The sequence below is a fragment of the Sturnus vulgaris genome, chromosome 30 (genome assembly GCF_052056855.1).
Source record: "Sturnus vulgaris isolate bStuVul1 chromosome 30, bStuVul1.hap1, whole genome shotgun sequence".
Classification (NCBI taxonomy): domain Eukaryota; kingdom Metazoa; phylum Chordata; class Aves; order Passeriformes; family Sturnidae; genus Sturnus; species Sturnus vulgaris.
In genome coordinates, this window is record NC_142272.1 from 176,778 (window position 1) to 198,452 (window position 21,675).

Genomic DNA, 21,675 nt, shown 5'->3' on the forward strand with positions numbered 1-21,675 from the left:
GCAGGACAAGGACAGGGCGGGGACAGGGCAGGGACAGGCTGTCCCCAAGCGCCACCGGCTGCGGGGGCGAGGCCGCGGGGCCTTCCCGGGCCGCGGGGCGGGAATTGGGCCGAAAACACCGGGAAATGAGAAGGTCACGGACGGGAGGGGAAGTTTTGATGCTGGAAAGCGGAACCAAAGCCATTCCGTGTCCCTTGTCCCCTTCCCGGTGTGTCGCTGGCCGCGATCCCCTCCCGCCCGCCCCTCCCGCCACCAAACCGCTCGTTTTTCTAGAAAATAAAGGATCTTAGCCACAAACCCTCCCAATCCCGCAACGTCCCAAAACCCCCCAAGCCACGTTCCCAGGGCAAGGGCGGCCCGCGCTCCCCGCTGAGGCGCGCTCTGTGTCGGGACAGGGCTGGGCGATGTCGTGACAGGAGTCTGGGGATGTTCACACAGCGCCGCGGGCCCGTGAGGACGTGTCGCAGCGCCGCGGCGGCTGTCGCGACAGGGCCGAGCCGGCCCGGGGCACGGAGCAGGGACTCAGGGAGGGAAGAACCGCACATGAACCGCGGTACCGAGGGCGGGGGCAGCCTTGGCAGTGCCCAGGGGAACCCGGCCGGGTCTGACAGGACCCGACCCAACATGGCGCCGGCTCCGCCATTCGCCGCGCCGTCCCCCCAAGGGCGCAGTCCAGCCGCTGGTCCCGCCTCCCCGCGGCGTCCATTGGCTCGTTTGAGACCGACCGGCGCGCTGATTGGCTCCGAGCCGCGCCGCGGCCGCCGCCTCCGCGCTCGGATTAGTCGGTTGTCCCGTCAACATCCGCGCCTCTCCCGCCCCGCGGCGCGGCCCTCGCGGCCGGTTGGGGCTTCGGGCTGCCAGGCACGGCCGCGCCCCGCCTGCCGCTCCCCATTGGCCGCGCCGCACGCTCATCACGCCGCGGCTCGCGCCGCCGCGGCCGCGCCCATACGGGGTCTCCCTGCGAACCCGCGCGGGCGCTGATTGGCTGTGCCGCCGCCCGCCCCCTCCCCCCGGCGCCCCCATTGGCCGCCGCCCCGCCGCGCTCCCCCTCCCCCACGGGGCGGGGCGGCGGGGGCGGTGCCCTCCCGCCCTCCGCTCCCCCCGCGCCGCGCCGCCCTCGCTTCCCATTGGCCGCGCCGCCCGTCGCTCCGCAGCCCGCGCGGTCCCCATTGGCTGCGGGGGCGGCGGGGGCGGGGCGCGGGGCTGCGGCCGCGGCGCGCGGCCCCTCCCTCGGCAGCCCCTCGGCGGCACCGGCGGGTTCGGCCGCTCGCCCGCCCGCGCCCCCGCCCCGCCCCGCGCGCCCGGCCCGGCCCCGGCACCATGAGCGGTAAGGACGGGGCCGGCGCCGAGTGCCGCGCGGGGCCCCGGGCACACGCAGAGGCGGCGGCGCCCGCCCGCTCGGAGGGGCCAGAGGCGGCCCCGCCCCGCCGGGCCGGGCCCCGCCGGGCCGGGCCTTGCCGCGCCGCGCCGGGGGGACCTGCCGGGGGAGGGACCCGGGGGAGGGGGGAAGGCCTCGGGGGAGGGACCGGCGGCCGCGCCGGGCAGGGCTGTAGCGGAGGAGGGGGCGGCGGAGAGTGATGGGGACGCCCCGGGAATCGGGGCTGGGGGCGGGGGGGGGGGGGGGCGAGATCCCGGGGGATCGGGCGCGGAGATGGCGGGGGAGGCCGTGGGGGTGTGCGGCTGCGAGCGCAGGCACCGGGGGGCTTTCCCCCGTTCTCGGGCAAGGCGCCCTGCGGGGGCGGATGCGGGAGCCGAGGGCGGGGGGGGGGCCGTGGGAAGGGGTGAGCGGCCGGGGGCGTTCAGCGTCCCCTCCCCAGTGCAGACCTCGATGAGGGGTGCTGGAGGTGAGGGCAGGACCGGGGGGCGCAGCCCCGAGCCCGGCGGAGGATGAGGAGGCCCCCGAGCGCCGGGAGAGGAAGGATCCGGTGGGAGCGGGGACCCCGCGCCGGAGGGGTCGCGGGTGGGGCAGCCCCGGGCGGGGCATCCCGCGGGCCGGACCCGCGCCGGGGAATCCCGGGGTGGGAGGTGTGTGCCCCGGTCGGCGGGTAAGGCCAGGGGGAGGCCCGGGGAGGACCTCGGCGGGGGCCAGGGAGTGTCCCGGGCGGCTGGGGAGGAGCTGGGCCCTGGAGCGGGGCCGGGTCCTCCCCCCCTGTCCCGCTGCCAGCTCCCCTTTGGCAGCTCCCGGCTCTTCGCAGCCCCTTCCCGGCTGTGCCAGGAGCTCACGGTGCCCCCAGAGCCAGCCCGCCGTGTCCCCTCCGGGCCCTGCCTGCCCCTGCCGAGCCTCGTGCCGCTGCCCTGCCCCAAAATGTCCCTAACCGGGGCTGTCGCTTCCCTCCTGCGCAGACCAAGAGAGCACCGAGGAGATGTCGGCTGTGAAGCCCGACAAGGGCGAAGGCGATGCCAGCAGCACGAGCAGTGCCGGCGGTGGGGAGGCCCAGGTGAGTGGGGGAAGGATTGGGCTCCGCTGGCCCCGGGAACTCGTGGCAAAGTCCAGGGCCGGGCCGAGCTGTTTGCTGGGCCCAGGCGAGCGTTTCAGCGCGGGCAGGAAGAGGAGGCTGAGAGCTGCCAAGCAGTACCCGTGGCCTCCCCTCGTTGCCGGCTCTCCTTGGAAAAACGCAGTCCCCCTGCTCCCAGTGACACCGCGGCCCCCGCTGGCTCTTCTCCAGCTCGGGGAGCCCAGGAATGACCCTATGACCCTCCTTCCTGGGGTTTGTTGTGCCTGAGGGGGATTCCCCAGCTTCGCGGTGGAGGAGCCCTCTTCTCTCTTGGCTTTCCTAGGCAGGCTCCCGCCCCTTTCCTCCCTCCCAAAAGGCTTTTCCCTGTGGTTCAGGCTGTCCCGGCCTGACAGCCCTGTGCCTGGCAGTTGTATTTTTCCGGCTGTGGGTGGGTTTGTTCAGGAAGGAGTGTTTATCTTTTCTGAGTATGCTCCTCCCTGTTTTCTCTATTGAAGTTTTTTGAGTTTTGTTTTTTGTTGTTTTTTTTGTTGTTGTTTCCCCGGGGTTTTTTTTCCACTCCGGGCCTGCCCCTCGGGCCATTTCCCATCTCCTTAACTCCTCCTCTCGTCCCCAGGAGTCCCAGCCGTCCCCGCTGGCCCTGCTGGCTGCCACCTGCAGCCGCATCGAGTCTCCCAATGAGAATTCCAACAGCTCCCAGGGCCAGCAGGGCGGGAGCGGCGAGCTGGACCTGAACGCGGCCGCCGCCCAGCTCACCCAGTCGGCCAACGGCTGGCAGATCATCTCGGCGGGCTCCAGCACCCCTACGGGCTCCAAGGAGCCGGGCAGCAACGGCAGCAATGGCAGCGAGGCCTCCAAGAGCCGCCCGGTCAGCACCGGGCCCTACGTGGTCACCTCGGCGTCCGGCCTGCAGAACCAGCAGGTGCTCACGGGCCTGCCGGGCGTCATCCCCAACATCCAGTACCAGGTGATCCCCCAGTTCCAGACCATCGACGGGCAGCAGCTGCAGTTTGCCACCACCCCAGCGCAGGTGAACGTGCAGCAGGATGCCTCGGGGCAGCTGCAGATCATCCCGGGCTCCAACCAGCAGATCATCACGAGCCGTGCGGGCGGCAGCAACCTCATCGCCATGCCCAACCTGCTGCAGCAGGCCGTGCCCATCCAGGGCGTGGGGCTGGCCAACAACAGCCTCTCTGGGCAGACCCAGTACGTGGCCAACGTGCCCGTGGCCCTGAATGGCAACATCACCCTGCTGCCGGTCAACAGCGTGGCCGCCAGCCTGGCCCCCACGTCCCAGACGGGCACCCTGAGCAGCTCGGGCTCGCCGGACAGCAGCTCCCAGCCGGCCACCTCGGGGGCTGCCAGCAGCTCGGGCAGCACGGCCACGTCCCAGGCCAGCTCGGGCGCCTTCTTCACCAACGCCAACAGCTACTCCACCACCACCACCACCAGTAACGTGGGCGTCATGAATTTCTCCACCAGTGCCACGGTGGGCACCAACGTGCAGGCACAGACCACCCCCCAGAGGGCCAGCAGCGTCCCCAGCTCGGACTCTCTGCAGAGCCCGGTGTCCGGGGTGGCCCTGCAGCCGGGGCAGCAGAAGGAGGGGGATCAGAGTCAGCAGTCCCAGCAGCAGCAGCAGCAGATCCTGATCCAGCCACAGCTGGTCCAGGGAGGGCAGACAATCCAAGCCCTGCAGACCACCCCGCTGTCTGGCCAGACCTTTGCCACTCAAGCCATCTCCCAAGACACCTTGCAGAACCTGCAGCTCCAAGCCGTGCCCAACTCGGGCCCCATCATCATCCGCACGCCCACGGTGGGTCCCAACGGGCAGGTGAGCTGGCAAACGATCCAGCTGCAGAACCTGCAGGTGCAGAACCCCCAGGCGCAGACAATCACGCTGGCCCCCATGCAGGGGGTGTCGCTGGGCCAGACGGGCAGCACCAGCACCACGCTGACCCCCATCGCCTCCCTGCCCAGCGGCACCGTCACCGTCAACGCCGCCCAGCTCTCCTCCGTGCCGGGCCTCCAGACTATTAACCTCAGTGCCTTGGGAGCGTCCGGGATCCAGGTGCACCAGCTGCAGGGGCTGCCCCTGGCCATCGCCAACGCGCCCGGTGAGTGCTGGGGGCGCGGCGGGGAGGGAGGAACGCGGGACGCTGCGGGGCTGGGCTGGGCGTGGTTGGTGTCAAATGGTGTTGGCTTGTGCTGGCCCTGGGGACCGAGCGTGTTGATCACCAGAAGACACTAAAGGTCTTTTTCGGGGAGTTGAAGGCTTGGAAGGAAAGGGAGGAGGTGACTGTGGGGGGAAAGCAGAGAAGAAGGAGGACAGCTGGTTTTGTGCCACTGTCCTGCCCTGGTGGCCACCCAGGAGTGTCGGGTCAGGGCTGGGGTGAGGACTCGAGTCCAGCTCGGCTCCTTGGCTGAGCCTGTGAAGAGTCATGGCCCTAAAACACAGGGATTAAGTGAAAACTCCATGAAAACAAACCCAGTCACGGAGCCGCGGGGAATTTCCTCACAGGGCGGACCCAAGGGCTCATTGAGTGTCTGGGTGCTGGCTGCGTGACCTCAGCGTGGCCCAGACGGGCCCGTGGGCACGGGGCACCCTGCTCAGATCCCAGGGATCCATCCCGGCGTCTCCCACAGGCTGGGAAAAGCGGGATACGTGCGTGTGGGAACCGAGCTGGAGCCTGCTCAGCTTCCGCCGCGGAAGGGATCGGTTCTGGGAACGCTCTCCGCTTGCTTTTCCACTGTTTTCCTTGTTGTTTTTTTTTGTGTGTGTGTGTGTGTTCTGGCTCTGGCTAAAAGGGGCTGTTGCTGGATTTAGTCACAGTTGAGAGGCAGCAGAAAATGTTGCTCAATCCAGCCCGTGCTTCCCTCTCGCGAGAGGCAGCGGCTGCTGCCCCGGCCTTGTTTTGCAGCATTATTTTGGGCTGTTGCTACAGCAGCTTGGCTCGCAGGCAAGCCACGGGTCACTGTAGCCTCGGGATTAGCCTGATCCTTGGATTTCCCGGAGCGCAGGGACCCGCGGGGGGCTCCCTTGGCCGGGGCTGGCACCGGGGGGACACAGGTAGCCCCTGTGACCCGCGGGGTGTGCAGGGTCCCCTCAGTGCCACCCCCGCGCCTGGGCCGGCTCTGCCGGGGCCGGGGCTCGCTCCTGGCGCGCTCCCGGGCTCGTCCCTTGTTTTGAAGGCGCTGGAGGAAGGCATGGGCGAGCCCCAGTTCCTGTATTCGTGCCTGGCTCTGCCCTCGGGGGTGGAACAGGGAGGAACGTTCTAGAGACCACCCATCCAACGCAGCCGCCTCCTCCTCTTTCTCCTCCTCCTCCTCCTCTCTTTTTTTTAGCTCAGCCCTTTCAGTCCTTGATCGGCGGTGAAGAATTCCCCGCCAGCGGTGGCGGCAGCAGCGCTGGGGCCTCCTGGCCCTGTCGCCAGCCCCGAGGACGTGACGCTGGCTCTGGCGCTGTGACACGGGGACATTTGACAAGAAAAGCCAGAGCAGGGTTCAGAGTGGTTTTTGGGGAGCCCCCAGCTCGGTGGGATGGTCCGGGAGGCTCCTGGGATGAAATGGCCAGGATGAATGGCCAGCTGTGGCCAGGACAGCACCTGGCACCCATCCAGTGCAGGATTTGGCTCCAGGCTGGAGGAGTTTTTTTCTGGCCGTGTCCCTCAGACGTGGCAAAGGGTCCCTTTGTCCCCCCCAGCCCCTCTCCAGGGGGTGCTGAGCTCCCCCCGGACCCACGTCCCTCCGGATCCGAGCTCTCCGATGGGAATTTGAGGGAGGGGTTTGTTCCCAACACTTCCCAAACCCCTGAGTGGATTCCAAGCCTCCACGTGTGCTGGAACTTTCTGCTCCAGGCAAGGAGTTGGGAGGGATTTTTGGAGCAGGAAAAGCTGCTCTGCTTCCGAGGGGAGGCAGATGGAAAATGAACCTTGCTGGTTTTCCTTGGATCCTGCTGCGTGTTCCGGGCTGGTGGGGAAGGAGGAGGTGCCCAGCCAGGGGTGTGGTGGCCCAGCTGCCACCTGGGCTGGCAGCACTGCGTGTCCTGCCCCTTGCAGAGCTCAGCTGGGGGGTTCTGTGTCTCCTCCTGTGCCCCATGGATGGGGGGCTGTGGCCCCCAGCCCCTGTGCTCTGTTGCCAATGAGGTTTTCTCCTCTTTTTTGGCAGGGGAAAAATCCCTCAGGGAGAAAACAACACCTGAAAAGGTCTCTAAAACTCAGATTTCTTTTTTTTCCCGGGTGTGATGCAGAGCCCAGTTCTCTGTGCAGCTCTGACTCAGTGTCTGTGTTCGCCCTCCTCCCTGGCTGGGCTGGCAAGGAGCAGAGGCTGGGGCAGGTCTGTGACCACCAGGGGTGGCATGTGGGCAAACAGGCCCTGCTGCCAGCTGTGCCCCTGGGGAGGGCACCCCCAGAGCCAGGGAGGGGGGATTGCCTCAGCTGGCAGCACCCCAAAACCTTCCCGGGGCCGCTGCCAGCACTGCCCACACAGGCGGGCACCTGTGAGGTGAGGGACGGGGTCTGGGGCTCAGGTGGGGGCTGTGACACCTCAGTGGCGTCTGAGAGCCACCAGCCCATGGGGAGGGGACATCCTGTGTGAGGGGGATGAAGGCGGGCATTTTGTGTCATCGGGGTTTCTCTTCCTCTTTTGCCATAGGGAGGGGGAGAGGGACTGTTCTGGGCTCCGTGTCCTTATGGTGGCTCTGTCCCCATGTCCCTGTTCCTGTCCCAGCCCTACCTGGCTCAGGAATGTGCTGGGTAAACAGTGACCACCACGTTTAATTTTAACTGGAATTAAACCCCCTTCTTTTGGAGACACTCTAGGGATAGATAGTCCTCATTTTAGGATGTTTGATTCCAGGGCTGGATGGAGCTCTTGGCTGGGATTGGGATTTTCTGGGCAGCACGAACTCCCTGCAGCTCCTTGGTGGGGAGATTATGGGGGAATCAAGCCGTGGGACATCAGGACAGTCCTGAAAGGAAAAACCCCCGGTGGGTGCAGGAACCTTGTGCAGCAAACCCCTCCCGGCTCCCTGCTCCCTTCCAGGGCCCTTCCCAGCGTCGGGCCAGTGGCACAAAGCCCCGATTGTGTCCTGTTTGCTGGTTTTTAAGGGCAGCTTTGTAGCAGGGGCTGGATGAGGCCCTGGCATGGCCTGGAGGGTGGCGGGGAGGGGGGACAGGAACGGGAATGGGAACAGGAGCGGAGCCCCAGCCCCGCGGGACTGCAGCCCTTGTTTGTCTCGCCGCCCCCGTGACATCACGGCACAAACCAGCGTGTTGTGAAACTTCCTGCTCTAAATCCTGGCCAGCCTGGACTTTGCATCCCCTCTGGATTCCTGGCTGGCCTCGGTGCGTGTCGTTCCCCGGGGACTCACACGAATCCCAGGGGTCGCTGGGGAAGAAGGGCAGCGATCCCAGCAGAGCCTGTGTTGTCACAGCTTTGTCTGGGGGAGGCTGTGCCCCACACACCCCCGTGGGGTCCACCCTGTGTGTCCTGGGCTCCATGGGGCAGCCCTGCTCCTCCTGCTTTTCCTCTGGCTGCTGCTGCTCCAGGCCAGGCTCAGCTGGGAAGGGTTGGCGGCCGCGCCGGTCGGACGGGTCGGGCGTGCAGCACCCACCCCGTGACTCCTCCCGGGAGAGGTCCCGGCTCCAGACCCGTCTGCCAGGCCCTGATCTGTGTCTCCCTTTTATCTGGGCCAGCCCCAGCCCTGCTGGAGCCCCGTCCTTATCAGCCCATGCAGGAGATGCGTCCTGGCTGCCGGCTCTGGGGGAGTTTCCCGTGGCTCCTCTCCAGAGCATCCACTCCCACCTCAGCCTGGCCCACGGCGTCCAGACGGCTCCTCGTCCCCTCCCACCCGTGCCAGGACGCCTGGGTCAGATCCTGGGATTGATACAGGCATCGCTTCCTCCTTGGGATTGAAAACTTGGGATTTGTGGCTCAGGAAAGCATCCACCCTTGACTGCGGTGAGGAGAGGCGCACACAGGTTGGGCAGAGGTGGGAGATGCCTGCTGGGGTTCCCCACCTCGGGAATTGCCCTTCCCTGTCTCATCCAGGCATTCTCCTCCTTCCACAGCCCTCACCCAGGGATTTCTGCCTGGCTCTCGGGGCTGCTCTGGTGGGACCTGCCCGTGCTGCAGGGTGAGGCGCTCTGGCTGCTTCCACGCCAGCAAAGGCAGGGCAGGACCGGGGGCTTCATCCCGGTTTTGTGACAATTCAGGAATTTAAAGGGCAAAGGGGCTCTGTCTGTCAGTCTGCAGCATGACAGAGGCATTTGGCAAATCGTGGGGGGTTCAGGGATCTGGCAGAGTGGATGATGAGGCGATTCCCTGCCTTGCTCTTTTACAGCCCCCCTCACTCATTCCATCGGCTCCATCCTGGCTTATCCCCTTCCCAAAGGAAGTGTCGCTCATCCTGACGCACAGAAACCTCCAGCAATTACAGGAGCTGCCCAAGGAGTGGCTTCTGGAGTCATCAGAGTCCGAATTAGAGCCCGATTATTCACCGGGCTGCAGACTTGCAGCCTGCCCCATCCCCTGGTTCCCTCTCCACCACCCCGATCTCCAAGGAATTGCTGAGCCAGAGCTTGGCTCATTTGCCATGATGAGCTCCTGGTGCAGATTAATTCATTTTGCAAATCAGGGAGGGAATCAGATGGGGGAAAAATCGTTCCAAAGCCACTTTGTCCCTTTGTGCAGCTCTTTGGTGTGTCTGGAGCAGCTGGGTTTGTTCTGGGCAGAGCAGTGACCCCAAAAACTGGGCAGGAAATGGGGAGAACTGGAGTTGTGAGCTAGAAAATGTGGATTTTGGAGATCTTTTCAGAGGTTGGGACTGCGTGTCCCCAGGTTTTGCTTTTCTTTCTTTTCACCTGAAAACTTCCTCGTGCCTGAAGCCACGTCGTGCCTGGTGCCAGGCCTCCCCCCTCACCCTCTGCTCCTCTGCCAGGCACAGCTGCCAGAGTTTGCACAATCAGCCCCGGTTTGTTGGTTTTGGGTTTTATTTCCAGCTCTTCCCCTAAAAATGAACACGGGGTCTGTTCCCCTGCCTGAGGTGAGCCAGGGTGGGTGTGAGAGCTCCTCTCTGCTCCCCGCCGGGCATTTCTCACCTCCTGGTAGTTTGCTAAATAAAGCAAACAAACCCCAGCTTTTTCCTGCACAAGGAGCACCTTGTCTGCAGAGAATTCCTAAGCCAACATTCCGGGGTTTGGGGTTTTTTGGTGGGACACCAGAACCTGCCCCATTCCTGGGGGGTCTCAGAGGTCGCTGGTGGAGCTGGGCCAGGGGCAGCTCCCCTCTCCTGCCTTCCCAAAATCCCTCTTTCTTCCCAGGCTTTTTCCAAGGATTAAACCTTCTCTTGCTCTATTAATAATATTTTTTCCAGGGCTTTGCTGACCCGAGTGTGGAGCCTCCAGGGAAGCTTTAGTCTTAGCAGGGACGTGTATTAGCGGGGATAATAAACGTGAATTATCCTCTCTGCCCACTTCCCCCTGAACCTGTCATATCCCAGAGATTCCAGAGCTCCTGCTTGGGGTGGGATGATCCCAGCAGGTCCAGGATCTGCTGCCCTGGATTTATACCTCACTCAGAGGCAGCCACAGCTCTCCAGCAGCAGATTTGGGTTTGCTCCCCCCGCGAAAACGCTGCGTGGGCTTTTGCCTCTCGGAGGATTGAAGCCATTCCAAGGCATCCTGGCTGGATTCTCCCTCTCCCTGGTGTATTTTTGGGGAGAGAACGTTCTCCTGGTTTGGGGTTTTTGTTTTGTTTTGTTTTGTTTTTTGTCCTGCAGCGCTTCCCATCCGGGGAAATCTCTAATCCGTGGCTGGAGCACAAAGCTGTCGGCACTGGCTTAGGGAGCTTAGAAACCCCTCCCAGCTCCCTCAGTGCGGGGCTGTGGCTGCAGACGCGTCACGGGAGCTGCAGGGAGGGACTGGGGAGCTCCTGAAATCCTCAGTTCCGCAGGGAGCTCGGGAATGTGGCACCGAGGGCCGGGCTTCAAATGGTGTCACCTTTGGAGGGGACAGTTTCCTCCTGCAGGCCTGGCTGGGGCAGCATTCCTGTGCTCCCAGGGGTTGGTCCCAGGCTGGATGAAGGGACTGTCCTCGGGATATCTGGAGTTTATGTGGGGTGACAGCCCCCAGTGACATCTTGGCTGCTCCTGCCTCTTCTCCCAGCTGACAGGACAGGGCAAACAGGCTCTGCTGGGAAGTTTAACTTGGATTTTAGGGAAGATTTCCTCGCTTTCCTGGTGGCTTTTGTCCTTCCCTGGGCCCCACGGACCCGTTCTGGTGGCTCCTGTCCCTCCTGGCTCCTCCATGGAGCTTTGCCCAGGCACCACTGACGCCTGCTGGCACCGGCGCCACCAGGGACTGGGGAAGTTGTTCCTGCCAGGAATTCCTCCTCATTCCCAGCGCTGTCTCCGGGTTGTGAAACTCCCTCCTGGCACCTCCAGAGCACCCAGCCTGCTCCTCACGGGGGATTTGAAATTTATCCTTCCCCAACCCCCCCTGGCTCCTGACTCGGAGCTCCTACGTGGAAAACCAGGATTGTAAAGGAAATTTCCCTGCTTGGCCGAGGTGCTGGACTCAGCAGGGTTTCCCAGAAGGATTGTGGGTTGGGGTTTGGGAATGCCAGCTTTGGAAAGTGCAGCTTCCAAAGCACTGGGCAGAGGGGATGCAGTGAGTGACCAGCAGCCCCCACTGACCTTCCTCATCCTCACTGGAGCTGCTGGAAACAGCACCAGGGAAAGCCCCAGGAAATGGGGAATGCCAGGAAAGCCGGGAGGAAAGGGTGGGATTAATTCCCAGCTGCATCCAGCAGAGGAGACCCTCCCTTGCAGGTGAGGAACCTGCCCTGACCTGCCGCGTTCTCTTGCAGGTGAGCACGGGGCCCAGCTGGGGCTGCACGGCGGCAGCGGGGACGGGCTGGGCGACGAGAGCGCGACCGTGGAGGAGGGGGAGACCAGCCCCGACCCCCAGCCCCAGCAGGGCCGGAAAACGCGGAGGGAAGCCTGCACCTGTCCCTACTGCAAGGAGGGAGAGGGCAGGTGAGGCTGCTGCCCACGGCTCCCCCGGGGTGCCTCATTCTATGGAATTATTTGGGTTGGAAAGGGTCCCTGGGATCATCAGGTTCCCCCAGCTCTGGTAAGGCCACCCGTGTCCCCGAGTGCCACGTCCACGTGGCCACCTGGGCACCCCCAGGTCCTTTCCCGGCTTTCCAGCCCCAATTCCCCGTGCCCGCAGCGTCCCGTGGGGCTGTTGTGACCCGAGGACAGGACCTGGCTCTGGGTCTGGCTGAACCTCACCCCAAACTCACCAATCCCATCCCGATGCCCACCCCCGGGCCGAGTCCCTTGGGTTTTAACCCTTTCCCTTCTCGCAGGAGCTCTGGGGATCCAGGGAAAAAAAAGCAGCACATCTGCCACGTGCCGGGCTGCGGGAAGGTGTACGGGAAGACCTCGCACCTGCGGGCACACCTGCGGTGGCACACGGGGGAGAGACCCTTCATCTGCACCTGGGTGCTGTGCGGGAAGCGCTTCACCCGCTCCGACGAGCTGCAGCGGCACAAGCGCACGCACACAGGTACGGCCGGGGCTCCAGGAAACTGGGAATTCCTTGGGATGGCTGCCCTGAATCCTGGTGCTCCTGACTCCCAGGACACCCTGGGAATTCCTTGGGATGGCTGCCCTGAATCCTGGAGCTGCACGGGGCAGCCTCAGGGATCTCCCAGCCTGAAATTCCAACATCCTGGAGCGTTGGCTTGGAGCTCTTGGGGCTCAGAGCCTCTCCAGAGCCTGAATTTTCTCAGGGGGAGGAGCCTTCTCCCAAATCCCAACTTTTCCCAAAATTCCAAGCCTTGATTGTCTTCATTCCGGGGCTTGACCCCTCTCAAGGGCGGGAACCTCTTCCCAAATCCCAGCCTCTCCCCAAATCCCACCCTTTCCCCCCCGCCCCGCCCCGCCTCCCCACCCCTCACCCCCCTCTCCGTGTCCCCCAGGAGAGAAGAAATTCGCCTGCCCCGAGTGCCCCAAACGCTTCATGCGCAGCGACCACCTCTCCAAGCACATCAAGACCCACCAGAACAAGAAGGGAGGCGCCACCAACGTGGCCATGAACGTCTCGGCCGTCTCCTTGGACACGGCGGCCTCGGCCGAGGGCAACGGCGGCGCCACGCCCTCGGCGCTCATCGCCACCAACATGGTGGCCATGGAGGCCATCTGCCCCGAGGGCATCGCCCGCCTGGCCAGCAGCGGCATCAACGTCATGCAGGTGGCCGACCTGCAGTCCATCAACATCAGCGGCAACGGCTTCTGAGCCCGGGGCCACCCGCAGCACTAACCCAGCCCCGCTGCCACCTCCACTCAAAGGCCAGAGCTATATATATATATATTTTTTAATTTCGGCTTGATTCTTTTTTTTTTTTTTTCCTTTGTTTTGTTTTGTTCCCTTTTTTTGTCCCTTTTTTTCCTCCCCCTGTCCCTCCCGCCTCTCCCGCCCCAGGTCCCTCGGCGTCATCATGCCTTGGTCCTTTTAGCAAAAAAAAAAAAACAAAAAAAATACCCCAACGACAGAAATACCAACAAAACAACACCACAAAAAAAAAACCAAAAAAAAAAAAAAAAAACCTAAACAAAAAAAAACAAAAAAGCAAAAAAAAACCAAAAAAGCAAAAAAAAAAAAAGAAGAGAAAAGATTCTATATTATTATTATATATATAAAAATATAAAATGTGTTCGTTTGAGAGAGGAGAGATGTTGCTGTGACCATGGCGTGGTCCCTTTGATGCCTTATCCTGGAGCAGGTTGGCCCCTCTGGGGCGCGTGGACGATGCCCGAGCTCTCCTCCCCTTCCCAGACCCCATTTCCCATCAGATCCCCTGAATCCCCCCCTCCCCGGGCTGTCTTTGGCTTTGCTTTGAGGTGGTTCTGTAATTCCTTTGGCATGCTCGGGGGGAGATCCCACTGGAGTTTTCACCCTTGGACTCCCACTGCCCTCCCCTGCCTCGGCAGGTGTTGTTTTTATGTTTTTCCTTGGATCTTGGTTGTTTCTTGGCAAGGCTCCCTGTCCCGTGGGAGTGGAGCTGCTCCATGGGAAGGTCGTGGACAGAGGGGCTGGGACGCAGCCCTGGGGGACGATTGCAGCCTCCTCGGGGGGGAAAAGTTGATTTTTTTTATTATTACAGCCAGCGTTGGAATTAATAATAATAGTAATAATGGGGAAAAAGGAGAATCTTTGGAGCTCAGCCGGTCTGGAGCGAGGGGGAAGCGCCGCAGGGACACGAGGGACCCTCGGGGTTCTGTTGTGGCACTGCTGGAGGTGGCTCCCGGCAAAAAAAAAAAAAAAAAAAAAAAAAAAGGGGTGTTGGAAATAGGGACAGCTTGGAAAAAAATACCCAAAAAAGGGTTTTCCAGGATCCTGCTCTTCCCGCCGTGGGAGGGCCGGGTCCTTTCCGTTCTTCCTCCCACACCCTCCTCTTCCTGCCCCACGCACATCCCGGGCGCCCTGCCCGGGTCCCATCCCAGGTCGGGGCTGTGGGGTGCAGGGTGTGGATCCCCCCCCAGGGGAAATCCGGGATTTGGGGCGAGCCCAGCAGGGCCTGAGCAGGGTGGGGGCCCTGGAACAACCCCGGGACGAGGAGGAGCTGAGCTCGAGGGGATGGAGCTGACCAAGAACTTCCCTGCTCCCGTTTTGGGGTCAGGGCGTGATCCCCCCTCTCTCGGGGGGCGCAGAGGGGAGGACCCCGGGATCCCACCTGCCCCGGGCCATTCCCACAGAGAAGTTGGGCATTTTCCCTGCCAGGGCGGTGGGGAGCGGCCCCCCCACACCTCGCAGTGCTTCCCACCCCTCTCCTGCTCCCCTTTCCCGGGAGAAGCTCCAGCAGAGCCAGGAGCAGGGGAGCCGCTGGAATCCCTCGGGAGGGCTCTGGAGAGGAACTGGAGCTGCTGCCCCGAGCGCCGGGAGCCTGCGGGAAGCAGGAATCTTGTTCTGATTTTGGTTTTTTTTGTAAGAAAAAAACACACACACAAAAAAAAAGGAAAGGCAGCAGAAGCTCCCCGGGGAGGGGGCGCAGGGCCCGGCCCCCCCAGCCCCCCCCGGCTCTCTCTCTCGATATCTATTTTTGCATTTGTATATTTTTATATAGGAAACTTTAAGCATTTGTATTTTAATAACCCTGTGAAGCACTATGAGCCCCCCCAGCCCCCCCAGCCCAAAACCCACAAAGGATTGGGACAAAAAACAGGAGGTTTATTAATTTAATGGTCAATTTGATGATTTTTGCCCCCCGCTCAAGCCCAACTCCGTTCCCAGCGGGGATCAAGTGCCAAACCCGATCCTGGATCCGGTGTTGGGATGTCCCCGGTGATGTCCCCGGTGTCCCTTCCCCGCGGACTGTCCCCAGAGGAGCCTGGCTTTCCTATGGAAACGCAGCCGGCGGGGAGGGGGTCCCCGGGGATGGGGCTCTGCTCAGAGCCTGGGCTGCTCCCCTGTGGTTATTTTGGGGGGGGGATCAAAGCATTTTGGGGTGAAATCAGAGAATTTTGGGGTGAAATCAGAGCGTTTTTGGGAGTTCACACCACCAGCACTGCTCCCGGTGCCGGGGGGGGCAGCTGGATCCACCACCCCCATTTTGGCTCTGTCGGCACCGGGGTCCCCACCCTGCTCCTGGCACCCCCCACCCCCCCAGCAGCCCCCAAATCCCCCCCCAGCCATTCCCGGGACACAAAACACAAACGTGCCTTGACAAGGGGGTGACAGGCTGGGGTGAGCCCCCTCTGCTCCCCTCCCGCCCCCCACACCCCTCAGAGGGTTTGGGGGGGCTCTGGGGGCTGCCCCCATCTCCCAGCTTTAATCCACTGTCACCCCTTCATTCCGGGGGGGCCGGGGCCGGTTCTCTATGCAGCAGGGGGGTCCTGGGGGGTCCAGCCCCCCCAAACTGGCAATAATTCTCTCCCTGTTTGATCTCGTCCCGTCTCTGTTCTGTTTTAATTTGGGGAAGGGGAGGGGAGGGGGGTTGGTTTTTACAAATCCGGTGGCTGATGTCATGAACCTTCCCCTCCCCCAAAGGCGATTCTATTTGGGGGGGGTGGTGGATGATTTTTTTTTTTCTTTGGGTCCCAAAGTGCTATTTTTTTGTACAAAAAGACTTAGATGAAACTGTTAGTTTTGGGGGGCTCCTTTGTAAATGGGGAACGACGAGTTCTTTTTGTAATAAACACGAGTCGCTGGCGTTGTCTGGAAGTCTGCGGGGGTCCCTTTGGGGGGGCACGGCTGGATTTTGGGGGGGTTTGGGTGGCAGGGATGCAGTCAGTCCTGAATGACACCAGTGGGGACAGGGAACACTGAGCTCCATTTGGGGTGGCACAGGCCGGGTTTGGGGGGTCACGGGCCGGTTTTTGGGGGTACAGTCGGTCCCAGAGTGGCACCAGCAGGGACAGGAGACACTGAGCTCCATTTGGGTGCTCAGGGCGGGGGCCAGGCCTGGCTGCCCCCCAGACACCCCGGCTCTCTCCTCCCTGATGCGGGGGCAGCACCTTCCTCCTCCTCCTTCTTCTCCTCCTCCATCTCCTTCTCTTCCTCCTCCTCCTCCTCCTGCTCGGCTCCGCTCCCCACCGGCCCCGCGGAGGCTCCCATGGGGCACCCAGGTGGGTGCTGGGGGGGCACGGACGAGGCTGGGGGGGGCTTTTTGGAGGCTTAGAAGCCACCCCCAGGTGCGCGTGTGTCCCCCCAGGCCCCCAGAACCTGACCTGCGTGTCCTACAAGCACCCGAGCGTGCGGGGCGCGCTGGGGGTCGCGGGGGGCGCGGCGGCCGCCGCCGTTCGCTGCCCCCCCGGGCAATGCTGCGTCGGCATCTGGAACCGCAGCCACGCTCTGGTGCAGGGTGAGACCCCCGGGACCGGGGAATTGGGGAGGGGGAAACGGGGGCTGCGGTTTGAGCCTGCCCCGGGGGCGTGGAGGGGCAGAAGGGGATGGGGGAGGATGGAGCGGCTTGGTCCTGCCCCTTCCCAGGGGAATTTTGGGGCAGGACGGAGGGGTTTGGTCCTGCCCTGGGGGGATTTTGGGGTAGGACGGAGGGGTTTGGTCCTGCCCTGGGGGGATTTTGGGGCAGGACAGGAGGGGTTTGGTCCTGCCCTGGGGGGATTTTGGGGCAGGACAGGAGGGGTTTGGTCCTGCCCTGGGGGGTCTGATCCCGCCGGGGGGGCTGGGGGCGTTCTGGTCCCTCCCCAGCGGCTGCGTTTGGCCTTGGCCTTGAGCAGCGGCTGCAGCCGACGGCGCTGGGGAGGAGCAGCTGCGGGGGGGACCCGCACAGGGGCTCCCCCCGGTCCCCCTGCACCCCCGAGTGACCGTGCCGCTGGTCCCAGGCTGCTGGGGAGGCCGGGGGGACGCCTGTCCCTCGGCCACCTGCGCCCCCAGCCCCGCGGGCCACCCCGGCAGCTCCGTGCTCCTGTGCCTGTGCCACGGCCACCTCTGCAACGGCAACGCCACCGCGACAGCGACGGCGACAGCGACAGGCACGGGCGGGGGTTGGGGGGCACCCGGGGAGGGGACACAGGGAGGACCCGCCGGGGGATCCTGAGACCTTCAGGGGACCCACGGGGGAGGGTGGGACCCAGTGCGGACTGGAGACTAGGAAAGCCATAGGATCCCCTCAAGTGTCCCCCATCACCACCCCGCTCACCTGGGGTTAGGGGGGCTCCGTGTCACCGCGGTCTCTGTCCCCAGTGCCTGGTCAGGGGGGCTCCGCGGGGACCTTGTGGCTGTGGGGTGCCAGCCCCCTCCTCCTCATCCTCCTCACCTGTCTGGGCATCCTCGGTAGGGACCGGGACACGGCCGGGACGGGGGAACCCCTGGGCACAGCCACTCCCTACCCGATGTCCCCTGGGTGTCCCCAAATGCCACAGCCCTGGTATTCCCAGAGTCTCTCGGGGTGGAGGCGGGGGGGTCTCCAAGTGTTTTGTCACCTTGTCCCTGCGGCAGGGGGTCCCTGGTGTCCTCGTGACCCCCTGGGGTGGGGTGTCCCGGGTGAGGTGTCACTGTCCCGAGGGTCCCGGGATGCCACATTCCCCGTGTCCGCTGCGTGGTGAGGGGGGGCTGTTGGTCCCTGGTGTGCCCAGGTCCCGTGTCCCTGATTTGGGGGGTTCCTGTGTGGGGGGTCCCCGGATGGGGGTGTCCCTGGTGTTCCCCATCCAGGACTGCGCTGGACAAGGGCCCGCACGGGGCGGCCACCGCGGGGGGAGCGGAGAATCGGGGTCCCCCCGGAGCCCCCCAGCTCGGACCTGCCTGCGCTGGACTTCCTGCAGGTGCGGGGCGCCCGTGGGGCGAGGGACACCAATGGGGGGGCCACCCACGGGGGAACAGCCACGGGGCGAGGGGCACCCAACGGGGGGGACACCCCACGGGGGCACCTCAGCGGGAGGGCCAGTAAGGAGGTGGTGCTGGGAGGGGGCACCCACATGGGGAGGGACCCCTATGGCAGAGGGGGCATCAGTCCGGGGGTGGCACAATAGCGCTGAGGGTGCCCGGGGACCCCCAAAGGTGCTTGGATATGAAAATCCCTGTGTGTCGGGGGGCTGGGGACACTCGGTGCCAGCCGTGTCCCTTGTCCCCCGCGGTGTCCCCGCGGGGCAGGTGCTGCAGTCGGGGCGGTTCTCGGCGGTGTGGCGGGGGACGCTGCGCCAGCGGCCCGTGGCCATCAAGGCGTTCGCGGCCGGGGCTGGCCGGAGGTTCGCGGCCGAACGCGCCGTGCACGCGCTGCCGCTGATGGAGCACGAGAACGTGGCCAGGCTGCTGGACACCCGCGCGGCCGCGCCCCGCGCCCGAGGGGGGCTCCTGGTCCTGCAGCTCTACCCGGCCGTGGGTCACCTCGGGGGGCTCGGGGGGCAACGGGGGGGGTAACAGGAGTTTGGGGGGTTCGGGGGATGACAGGAGTTTGGGCGGCTCGGAGGGGTAACAGGAGTTTGGGGGGCTCGGAGGGGTAACAGGAGTGTGGGGGGCTCGGGGAGTACGGGCGTAACGGGGGCCTGGGGGCTCGGGGTGTGCGTGGGGATGCGGGGAGCGCAGGGGTGGGGATGGGGGGCCGGTGGGGAGATGTGTGGGAGATACCGGAGGGTGCCCCACGTCCCCAGCCGTGTCCCTCGCGTGTCCCCAGGGCTCCCTGCGCCACTTCCTGGGGCAGCACGTGGGGACCTGGGCGGGCAGCGTGCGCCTGGCGCTGTCCCTGGCCCGCGGCTTGGCCTTCCTGCACCAGGAGCTGTGGCGTGACGGTGAGGGTGGCACCCGGGCTGTCCCTGCCCTGTCGCCCCGCTCCGGGCTCTGCCCTGGGCTCCCCGTGCCCTGTGCCCCCGTGACCCCCGGTGCCCCCAGGGCTGTACAAGCCCAGCGTGGTGCACCGGGACCTGAGCAGCCAGAACGTGCTGGTGCGGGAGGACGGGACCTGCGCCATCGGCGACTTCGGGCTGGCGCTGGCGCTGCCACCGCGCGCCCAGGACAGCGCGGGCGCTCGGCACGCGGTGACCATCCGGAAGGTGACAGGGCTGGGATGGCAATGGGAAGGGGAGGTGACAGCCCTGGGGTGGCGATGACACCCGAGATGTCACTGGTAGCGTGGGCTGAGCCCTCGCCCCCACATGAGCCTGGACCTGGCGGGGGGGTCTGGTGGCCCCGGTGGCCCCGGTGGCCCCGTGTCCCCCAGCTCAGGGCCCCGGGCCCGCAGGCGGGCACCCAGCGGTACCTGGCACCCGAGATCCTGGACGAGAGCCTGGACCTGCGGGCCTGGGGCCGGGCGCTGCGCCAGGCCGATGTCTACGCGCTGGCGCTGCTGCTCTGGGAGATCCTGTCCCGCTGCCAGGCGCTGAGCCCCGGTGAGCCCCGCGGGTCCCCCCGCGCTGCCCGCGGCCCCCCGGCCCCGCTGACCCCCGCCCGCCCCGCAGGAGCCCCGGTGCCGCCGTTCCGGCTCGCGTACGAGGCCGAGCTGGGCTCCAGCCCCACCGGGGCTCAGCTCCGCCGTTTGGCTGCGGACGAGAGGCGGCGGCCGCTCATCCCCCCGGCCTGGCACCGCGCCCCCCAGGTCAGACCCCCGGGACCCCCGGGACCCCCGGCCGGGTGGCCAAGGGTGCCCGCGGGCATCCCGGGGAGGTGCAGGGTGTGCAAGGGGGTGTCCCTACCTGGGTGCCCATGGGGCACCCAGCGGTGTTTGGGGTGCCCACGGTGTCCCCTCCCAGCAGCCCAAGGATGCTGAGGGTACCCGGGGTGCCCCTGCCCCTGTTTTGGGGTGTCACCCCGGGGGTCCCACAGGGTCTCAGGGGGGTGCGGGGTGACTCAGGGAATCCGAGGCGGGGGTCCCTGCCGGGGTTCCAGGGGTGTTTGGGGGGTTCGCTGCCCGGGCGTTCCCTCCCCGCTGCCCAGCGGTGCCGCTGAGGGTACCGGGGGCTGTTCTCGTTCGGGGGAGTCCCCGCGCGTGTTTCTCCCGTCCGGGGTCCCCGCTGAGCCGGGGGGTCCCGCAGCCCGGGGGTGCTCTGCCGGAGCTGCTGGAGGATTGCTGGGACCCGGACCCCGAGGCGCGGCTCTCGGCCGAGCGGGCGCTGCAGCGGCTCCAGCGCTTGGCCGCGGGGCCTGCACCGGCCCCGGGCGACCCCGCGCCCCGCCAGGTGCGTGCGGGGAAACTGAGGCACGGGGCGGGACCGGGAACCGGGAACCGGGAACCGGGGCGGGGGGGGGCACGGGAAGGCCCCGCCCCCGGGGAGGAGCCCCGGGCCAAGCCCCGCCCCCCGCTTCCTTCCGGGAGGGGCCGCGGCCGGAGCGAAGGTGGGAGCGGAGCCCCCGGACCCCCCGGCACCCAAAAACATCCCTGAGCACCCTCCGAGCTCCCCTGCCATCCCTGCGCACCCCCAAATCCCCCCCGATCCCAAACTCCGCCTGCAGCCGCCGCTGCACCCGCAAATCCCCCTGCACCCCCGAATCCCCCCGTACCCCCAAAGCCCCCCGGCACCCCCAAACCCCCCCCGTGCACCCCAAACCCTCCGACCCCCCGCCGCCCCCCCCACCCGCCTCGATCCAGTCCCGGCTGAGACCCCCAAAGTTTCCGTGACTCAGTTTGCTCTGGGTGCCGGGGGGGTTTGGGGGGGTCCCCGCTCACCCCCTGTGCCCCCCCAGGTCCTGGAGTCTCCTGCCATGTGGAACCCAGGTGCAGGTACAGGGGGACACCCCGAGCTGGGGGGGCTGCCGTGACACCCCCGGGGTCAGACCCCTCCCCTCAATCTCCTCTTTTCTCCCCCCCTCAGGACAGCCGCCCCCCCCCAACCCCGTGTACCCCCCGAACCCCACGTACCCCCCCCAGGTCCCACCCCCCAACCCCCTGTACCCCCCCCCTGCGGCGCCCCCCAACCCTCTGGGGGGGCCCGGGCAGCCCCCGTACCCCGCTGGGCCCCCCCTGTGCCCCCCGGGGCCTCCCCTCGCCCCCTCGGGCCCCCCCTTGGGTCCCCCCCCGCCGCAGCCCCCCTACCCGGGGGTGCCCCCGCACCCGGGGGTGCTGCCCCACCCAGGGGTGCTGCCCCACCCTGGGGTGCTCCCCTCGTTCCCCCCCGGGCTGGACAAGAAGGCGGCGAAGAAGATGAAGAAGAGGATGAAGAAGGCTCACAAGAGGCACAAGGTGGGGGCACCCGGGGGGGGATACGGGGGGTCACCCTTGGGGGCTCCTTGGGGGGCTCATGGCTCTTCTGTCCCCCCCAGCGCTCTTCGTCGTCATCGTCCTCCTCGAGCAGCTCCGACTGAGGCTCCTGACATCCCCAGGACCCCCCAGAATCACCCGGGACACTCCAGGACCCCCCAAAATCAGCCGGGACCCTCCAGACCCCCAGAATTAGCCGGGACCCTCCAGGATCTCCTGGAAACCTTGGGACCACCAGGAGCCACCTGGGACCTCTTAGCACCCTTGTGAGCACCCGGGACACCCCGGGAGCCCCTGGGAGCCCCCAGGCCCTCACCCTGTCCCCCTGCCACCATCCCCTGGGGGGTCCCAGGGGTGCCCCCGCTGTCCCCCAATAAAGCTCTGGGACATCCCAATGTGTGTCAGCGTCTCCTTCGCCTGGTAGGGGGCTGGGCTTGGGGGGGACTCAAACCCCCAGTGCTCCTCGGGAGGGGGGACTGCCCCCCGTGCCCCTCTGCCCCCGGTGCCCCTATTGCCCTCCAGGCCTTCCTATTGCCCTCCAGTTGCCCCAGAGCTCCCCATACACAAT

The 21,675-nt window shown here is 65.6% G+C and overlaps 2 protein-coding genes across 4 annotated transcripts; both read left to right on the forward strand.

The window, feature by feature from the left end:
- The first annotated feature begins 1,204 nt into the window (after positions 1 to 1,204).
- SP1 (Sp1 transcription factor) lies at positions 1,205 to 15,682 on the forward strand. Of its 3 annotated transcripts, none has more exons than XM_014893119.2 (6): positions 1,205 to 1,327; positions 2,344 to 2,438; positions 3,070 to 4,570; positions 11,322 to 11,490; positions 11,826 to 12,025; positions 12,441 to 15,682. In XM_014893119.2, the coding sequence occupies exons 1-6, from the start codon at positions 1,321 to 1,323 to the stop codon at positions 12,755 to 12,757; spliced, it is 2,289 nt and encodes a 762-aa protein (XP_014748605.1). In that variant the 5' UTR covers positions 1,205 to 1,320; the 3' UTR covers positions 12,758 to 15,682. The 3 variants fall into 3 exon arrangements, with proteins under 3 accessions (XP_014748605.1, XP_014748607.1, XP_014748606.1); XM_014893120.2 differs by lacking the exon at positions 1,205 to 1,327 and adding an exon at positions 1,756 to 1,925; XM_014893121.2 differs by lacking the exons at positions 11,322 to 11,490; positions 11,826 to 12,025; positions 12,441 to 15,682 and adding an exon at positions 5,799 to 8,250.
- Positions 15,683 to 15,742: 60 nt separating this feature from the next.
- On the forward strand, positions 15,743 to 21,502 carry AMHR2 (anti-Mullerian hormone receptor type 2). Its single transcript, XM_088180613.1, has 16 exons — positions 15,743 to 15,747; positions 15,973 to 16,322; positions 16,804 to 16,934; positions 16,986 to 17,003; positions 17,131 to 17,254; positions 17,633 to 17,742; positions 18,071 to 18,295; positions 18,591 to 18,705; positions 18,806 to 18,966; positions 19,155 to 19,302; positions 19,372 to 19,508; positions 19,945 to 20,088; positions 20,168 to 20,211; positions 20,590 to 20,630; positions 20,722 to 21,089; positions 21,170 to 21,502. Exons 1-16 carry the CDS (start codon positions 15,743 to 15,745, stop codon positions 21,209 to 21,211), a joined length of 2,163 nt encoding a protein of 720 aa, XP_088036739.1. The 3' UTR covers positions 21,212 to 21,502.
- Positions 21,503 to 21,675: the final 173 nt, after the last annotated feature.